The 7,924-nt window shown below is 28.4% G+C and overlaps 1 protein-coding gene across 1 annotated transcript; it reads left to right on the top strand.

The window, feature by feature from the left end:
• The first annotated feature begins 422 nt into the window (after positions 1–422).
• LOC107626130 (uncharacterized) lies at positions 423–4,688 on the top strand. The gene is made up of 4 exons (XM_088504067.1): positions 423–585; positions 741–786; positions 2,069–2,680; positions 2,898–4,688. Exons 3-4 carry the CDS (start codon positions 2,069–2,071, stop codon positions 4,512–4,514), a joined length of 2,229 nt encoding a protein of 742 aa, XP_088360193.1. The 5' UTR covers positions 423–585; positions 741–786; the 3' UTR covers positions 4,515–4,688.
• Positions 4,689–7,924: the final 3,236 nt, after the last annotated feature.

The raw sequence follows: 7,924 nt of genomic DNA, 5'->3' as shown, positions 1-7,924 counted from the left end.
AACCGCACGTAATTCTGTGCTGTCTTGTTCCAAGGCCTCATTGTTTATCTTAATTAAAAAATTGATAAAATAGATATTTAATTATTATTTATCAGTTTGACAAATCGGCCCAATAAATGTTTTATTTTGTTATTTCAACTAAAAATATTAAAATACACTAAAATTGTTATTTTTCTTTAAATATATATATATATTAAGTGAATAGATTTTATTTACATAGTAAGAAAGTCAATCATAATAACCAATTTGTCGATATATAATTTAATGTTAAAAAAATTAAATCTTGAAATTAAATTTTTATTAATTTACATAATTTTAATATTTTAAAGTAACCAAAGTAAATTTTAATATTTTAGTAGCTGCTATTATATTAAAAAATAATAAAAAATGAGTATATATTATCGTAATTTCAGTATAGATTTAGAACTAACATCGTGATATTTTTTCTCCCTCATGAAGAGAACTTTCGTTTTATAATTTCACTTGGATACTCTCTCTCATTTTCTCTCCGCTCTAGTTACACAGAATGCAACTATGAGAATTTGGTGTGGTTCTGAAACTTGACATCTCTTGTTGCAATACGAGGTAATTACTTAACAAATTAAACTCTTTTTCTTTTATATACATTTAATTTGTGTATATAAACTTGTTCCTTCTTTTATTATTATTATTATTATTATTATTATTATTATCTAGTTAATTCATTCTTTGATGCCTATTATGTTTATCAATGGTTTCAGTTTCAGTTTTTCATTCACAGCACCACCACCACCAACAACAATAGAGGTAAGAGGAGAAAAGAAGTTGACAATAAATTTTGGTTTTTTCTAAGACCCTTTTGCCCACTTTGATCGATTTCTAGTTTCTACACTATACCCTTTTAAGGCTTACATATACAATCCTTTTTTTTTTTTTTAATATTTATTCCTTGCATGTTATTGCATTTCTTTTTCTGCAATCTGGAATGTTTGTAACTATTGTGTATTCTCTTGTTTTGTTTCAGAATTATATGTAGTTGTGTTAAAATTTTGAATGTTGAAGTTGATTTTGATGCCCATACCCGCTAATTCAATCATTTCTTTACTTGGCTGCTAATTGTTTGATTCATACTTTTTGTGAAGAGAGTGTTACCTTGGATATCATGATGATAATGGTGGTGATGATGATTTTTGCTATTTATTGTTGTTGTTAATGTTCTTCGTGTTTTGTGTAAAATCTTATTAATCAACGTTTATGAGGTGTTGATCTGGGTTTAAAACTGGATTTGGGTATATTGTGGCTTTTTTGTGTGTGATTGGATTTTTCAGAATGTGGTTGCTTGATTGGTTTTCTCTGCAGAAATTTCACGTCATTTGTTATTTTTTTCCCCCTTTTCAACAGAGCAATGCAAGATTCAATTTTGATAAAAAATAAGATGGTATTGTATTTTCTACTTTGCTGTAGGGTTCTACATACATTCGAAGTTTTACTGATATAAAAATTATTGCTACTCTTGTTTTTCTTCTCTAGGGATTTGCTCATTCACGTTTAAATGTATGAATGAGGGTTTGACTTATACTATGGTACTGGCTCAGTTTATTTATCATCAATTATTAATTGTTCATACATTTTTTTTATGAGATGAGAGATGCTGATCTAGGTTTGAAACTCGATTTGGGTATGTAGCGGCTGTTGGGGGTGATTAGGTTTTTCAAGTTGTGGTTACTTAATTGGTTTCTTTGCAGAATCGTTCAAATCAATTTTTATCTTTTTCAATGGTATGCAAGAGTCAAATTTGAACAAAAGTAAGATCGCATTGCATTTTCTGTGATTATACATGGTTATGGATACCCTAAACCTTAAATTTTCAGAATCACTAAATTCATGTTTAAAGGTAAATATGAGGGTTTTACTTATGCTATGGTATTGTCTTAATTTTGTTTATGCAAATCATTGGTTACGAAATCAATTAATTAGATGGATAAATGATTGATTATTGATTAAAATTCTGCATAATGTTTTACAAACTCTCTGTTTCTCTAAGCTAATTTTTTTTTTTAAAAAAATATTAACTGTCCAATATTAGCAGATGAAGGCTCTTTGCTTCGAGGATGACAACAAAGAAGGCACTGAAACGAAATCTTATTTGGATAACAAACGTAAAGACAGAAAAGAAGCTCCTCGAGTTGGAGATCAGTACCAGGCTGAGATTCCATCATTAATAACAGAGCCTCGTATTTGTCAGTCAGTGAAGATTTTAAGAAATTCGGATAAGACAGAAGCTGTTTCATTGAAGCTAAGAATTCCTCTTACAAGGCCACATTGTAAACTTAAAAGCAGTTTTGAGATTTTAGAATCTGTCACTACTCCAAGGGGCTCAAGTCTTCTACCCGACTTGCTGAATGCTCCATCTTGGACAGACGTTGAGCGCAACAGTTTTCTCCTAGGCCTTTATGCCTTTGGGAAGAATCTTAATACTGTGAAGAGATTTGTTGGGAGCAAAAGTATGGGAGAAATACTCTCTTTCTACTATGGAAAGTTTCATAGGTCCGAAGGATATTGCCGATGGTCAAAGTGTCGGAAGTGGAGATCTAACCGGCGTATATATGGCCAGAAAATATTCATAGGATGGAGGCAACAAGAGCTGGTATCACGATTATCTTCCCAGGTGTCAAAGGAATGTCAGATCACTGTGGTTGAGGTATTTTTGTGTCATATTTTATTGAATGTGAATATGTGATGATTAATTTTTGGCGTTGAACAAAATATACATGTGAATATAACATTGCTTACTAATACTTACCTTGAGTGTCTCTGTTATTATTATAACTAGTTTTAGTTCTGGTTGTATACTATAGTATAAACGAGAAGATAGCAGCGGAATCCGAATTTACGTAGATGTTTATTTATTATTGCAGCTCACAGGGAAATTTGCTGAGGGTAAAATGCGATTTCAAGACTATCTTTTTGCTTTGAAGGATGCCGTTGGAATTGACCAGCTTGTAGCGGCAGTAGGTGTTGGCAAAGGAAAAAAAGATCTCACTATTTCCAAGAAAACACAAATCAAGCACAACAATTCTGTTAAACAGAAAACACAGAAGGTGGAAAACTGTATTTCATCCACAGACATAGTTAAACTTCTTAATGGAGGAGATCTAAAACTTAACAAAGCTCGATCCAACAATCTCTTTTGGAAAGATGTTTGGCCTCGTCTTGTAGCAAAAGGATGGCACTCTGAACAGTACAAGGATGGTACTGTTTCTGGTTCGAAGCAATCTTCAGTTTTTCTTATTCCTGGTATCAAGAAATTTTCAAGGGCAAAACTTCAAAAAGGTAACCACTACTTTGATTCCATAAGTGACGTGTTGAAGAAAGTTGCGTCTGATCCAAGGCTTCTTGAGATGGAAGCTCAAGCAAATGAGAAGAGTGTAGCTAAGAAAAAATTAAAACAGGAAAAGCAAGCCTTAGATGGGAACTCAAAGAAGCATCAAGTTTCACGTCCTCGAACTCATAGCTCAAAGCGTCAAGATCCAATGAAATTCACAATTGTAGACACCACCATAGTTTCTGATTCGGATAAGCATAAGGGGAGAAAACCAAGAATCTCAACTTTTCGAACCTTGAGTATGTCTACCATCTCTAGCAACTGCAGTGGATCCGAACAAAGTGCATCTCATTCTCAAGAGATTGAAGATCAAGCCGAACAAACTAGCTCTTCAAACCTAGTCAAAGAATCCTCTGATAAAAGGGTGAAAATAGAGTCACCTGATTATACAGTCAACAACTACGAAGAACAAGAGCCTTCAAAGGAGATCAACAAGTACAGATTTGTCCAAAATGTGATATCAGATTGCTCAAAATATTCGCGTCCTATAGTGAAAAAACCAAAGTTAGCAATGGCTAACCGTGGAGAGTATAGCGATTGTACCGTAAGTACTTCTGTAGACAAGAAGTTAGATTCTAACGAGTCCTCGTCACAATCGTACCATTGTGGAGAATCGGAGAGCATTCCAGACATGATCAATGAAGGCAATGATGTTGAAAACCACAGAGTTAGAGAAGTTCCTGGAGAAGAAACCAAAATCAAAACCAAGATGTTACTTGACTTGAATCTTCCTCTCATTGAACCTGATTTAGAAGTTGAAATTGAAGTTCCATCATCTATGATCATACAACAAAACAATGATAACCAATGTGAAAATGTACCTTGCTTTCCATCTGAGGTAACTCAAATCAATGAGATAGAGGAGTTTTCTTATGGCCATGAAGAGCAGAAACCAATCATTGTCAACCGGCGCCAGAGTACAAGGAATCGACCGTTGACTAGAAAAGCATTGGAAGCGCTGGAGTCCCGGTTTGTCAACTCTAAGAGGAAGAGAAAGAATTTGGAATCTTCACAGAATAACTCAAAGTCTCAAGGTGATGATGATAGCATTGACAATCCTATGCCTTACTTAGGAGTAGAGAAGGAAAATGTGATCAAAGAATATAGCAGTAGCATCAATTTGGGTAAGGAGGATATTTATGATATGTGAAAACTGGAAAATTTGGGATAGATTCATCTTTTGAAGATACATGTTTAAAAATGTTTTTTTTATGTGAATTATATAGATGATTGATTTTATTGTTTCAAATGGATAAGGGTATACAAGATCATCAAAGTCGTAGGTCACAATAAAATTGTAGCATAGTTAGTTATTTAAATTTAATCATTTGGAGATTGATGCTCGTTTCTACATGTTAGTGTGTTTTCATGTTACATATAGTTTTGATATTGACCGGATTTTTTTTTTCAAGATAAACAAGCTATTCATAAATAAGTAAAGAAACTCTTATATTCAATATTGCATCTAAATTTGAATTAAATTTACATGACATTTTGTAACTCATTTTACTCATTTTTCACTCTATTAAACAAAGTAAAATCAAACATACACTTAGAATATCGTTTAGAGAGAAATCAAAACTATTTCTTACCAAATTCAAAATTTATTATTCTTTTAAATCTTATATGTTTGCACTTAAGAGTTTAAATAAGTATTATTATTATTATAATAATAATATTGATAAATTTGTGAGGTTAATTTTTCTTTTTTTTTTTGGGTCAAAGATTAATTTTTCTTATTTAATGAATGAATTCAAACTAATTTTTCATTTATTGTTGGGCCTTTAAACTAATTTTTTAAATTTTGGAACTCTAGAAAAAAAATTTTTTTTTCTATTACTGAAATATATATTCTTTTTCATTTTTTAATGCTCCTAAATTTAGGGGGTATAAATGATAGTATGTTACTACCCTCTTAGAGATTGGTTAGCAATATTTAAAGTCACAAAATACTTTAAAGACATTTGACATATTTATAGTTTATAAACATCATGTAAAAGTTGTGCGTGCTATCACCAACTACAAAATGCTATTTCGGTATATTAAGTGTGAGCTCTAATATTAAAAAATTAAAATGATAAATATATAAGTTGTTTTTTAAAAATATTTTTAAATATTCAATCAAATTTTTCATAACAGAATATATAGTCAATTTTTGATTTTTTTCATAAACATTAATGATCAAGCAATGTTGATTGTATATAGGATATAGACAAAATAAAATGATATGCACTTAATAAATACTATGAAATATTTTACATTGATTAGTATATTAAAATTGATTGAAAACACTTTTTATTTAGAATTTAAAAGTATTATCTATTAAAAAAATATATTTTTAACAAAAATATTATATGCATATCAAAAGCAGGTATCATGTATCTATATATAAATGTATTATTTTATTTATTTTAATATATATTTTATATTTTAATATTTATTTTATACGAGTGGCTGAATTGATAGCAAATTTTTATATATAGTAGCATAGTTGAATATTTAAGAAAAATACTAGATAAATAAGTTATTTTTATAATTAACTCTAACAATTTTTGTTTTTAATTTTCTTCTTTTATGTATCTCCCTCTTTTTCTTAAACTAAAATTTTTGGTTATCAATTCTCAAGTTATTGGACCAATTTGATTGAACTTAATTATCAAAATAGCTTAGTCATATAGCATTATTGAATATTTAATAGGAATAAAATATTTGAATTGAATTTTAAATTATTGTTTAATAAAGCTAATTAAGTTCATTTAACTTTTTACATATATACTTATTAGAGTTTGATTTTTTTTATTCTTCCTGAAATATTGAGCTGAAATAAAATGTTATGATTAGCATTTTGCTTGCATACTACACAGACAAAAACCTTAAAAGTGAAATTCAATTCTTTTGCTCGTAAGATTTTCTTCTTTCCCGAGTCAAATTTAATTAATTCAAATTTTGAGTCCCTAATCCAGAGTAACAAATGTGAGGAGAATTATTAAATAAGATTACCTCTTAATAGAAAGATACACATATGATTCTACTGAAAAAAATGAATGTGGTTGATAATAAACCATTAATTAAATAATAAAAATCAATTAATATATCAATATACTGATTTTTTTTAAACACGTAAAATTCAGGAAGAGAAATAGATATTCCACTCTATATAATCAACTTGGTAAATATCTTGAAGAACCGTAACATTGCGCTAATTATTTTATTTTATCTATTTTTTTGACTGTTTATAGTATTTTTTTAATCTGACAAGTCAACGACTAATTCGTCACAAATTATAAATTTGAATTTCATTTAAAAGTTTATTACTGACTCATAAATTATTGTATATACAAAATAAAATTATTTAACCACTCGACCAATCCATCTTAATTACGCTAATTATTTAAGTAAATGCTCCTAGATTGAAACATATGCTATATGTTTGTAGAAGAGATAATAAGTCAATTCTTGTGGGCTAACATAATATTTTAGTTGTAATAAATGGAGTAATTGTCAACAATATTCCAACTTTTACAATTATGTTCAGGCTTAATGAGGGACCAAATTCTTTAAAACTATTTCTATTGAACATTATTTACTATGTAGTCTAATTAATAAGCACATCTATGTGTTGTATAGGGTTGGCAAAAGTAATAAGAATTATATATTATATAACATTCAACAGTTACGTGTAAAAAGAAAAAACCAGTTACCAAATTAATTAATTATATATATATATATATATATATATATTAAAAATAAATTAACTAACACATATATTTATACACATGATAATCAATTTTTAGTATTAGTATATAGTATTTTTGTATAAGATAATGGGATTTAATTATGCTTTTTCAAATTATAAGCATTTATATATAATTTATAAATTGAGTTTAGAAATATATTCTATTTTTAGTGGACTAACCAATGCTGAACAGACAATAACAGAAGTTATTTAGAAAAATTAATATGTGTATCCTTGGACAACTCCATAAACAATTTATGAAAAATTCACAAGAAATGCCCATGGGAAAGAATAATCCATGGTTGTCACCTATGTTGGTTTTATCTATAGAGCTCGTTTGTCTATGTCAATTAGCAACCTTAACAAATAAAAAAAATACAAAAATTAGAAAACCTAATTAAAAATTCTGTGTGCATGTGTAGGAGGGTATTGCAACAAGGGTTAAACAATAATTTAATAAAGGATAAACCACTAAAAATGTATCAAAATTATTTTCTTGTTAATAGAAATATTTTTTATTTTTGTTATTGATAAAAATATTCTTAAATTATTTAAAAATTTGAAAAATTGTATACTTATGAACTAATTAAGATGTTCTACGTTAACAAAAAATAGTAATGTGATAAATAAACTTTAATTTTTATTTGATAAGTAAGACTCTGACATTAATAAATGAGTCATGTTATGTTTTTACGTTAACGAAACTGATTTTTAATTACGGTTGGATATTTTTGATATTTTTTAAATTATTTAAAAAATATTTTTGATGATAACAAAATATAAAAGCATTTTTGTCAGCATCAAAATATTTTAAATTTGTTTTT

This window comes from Arachis ipaensis, chromosome B2, assembly GCF_059453495.1.
Source record: "Arachis ipaensis isolate K30076 ecotype BB chromosome B2, ASM5945349v1, whole genome shotgun sequence".
Classification (NCBI taxonomy): domain Eukaryota; kingdom Viridiplantae; phylum Streptophyta; class Magnoliopsida; order Fabales; family Fabaceae; genus Arachis; species Arachis ipaensis.
This window is presented reverse-complemented; position numbering and strand designations above follow the sequence as displayed.

Excerpts from the sequence above, each read along its gene's own strand:
- LOC107626130 (XM_088504067.1), top strand. The coding sequence starts at position 2,069 with ATGAAGGCTCTTTGCTTCGAGGATGACAACAAAGAAGGCACTGAAACG. Across the intron at positions 2,681-2,897 it reads GTCAGATCACTGTGGTTGAG|CTCACAGGGAAATTTGCTGA; the intron begins GTATTTTTGTGT and ends TTATTATTGCAG.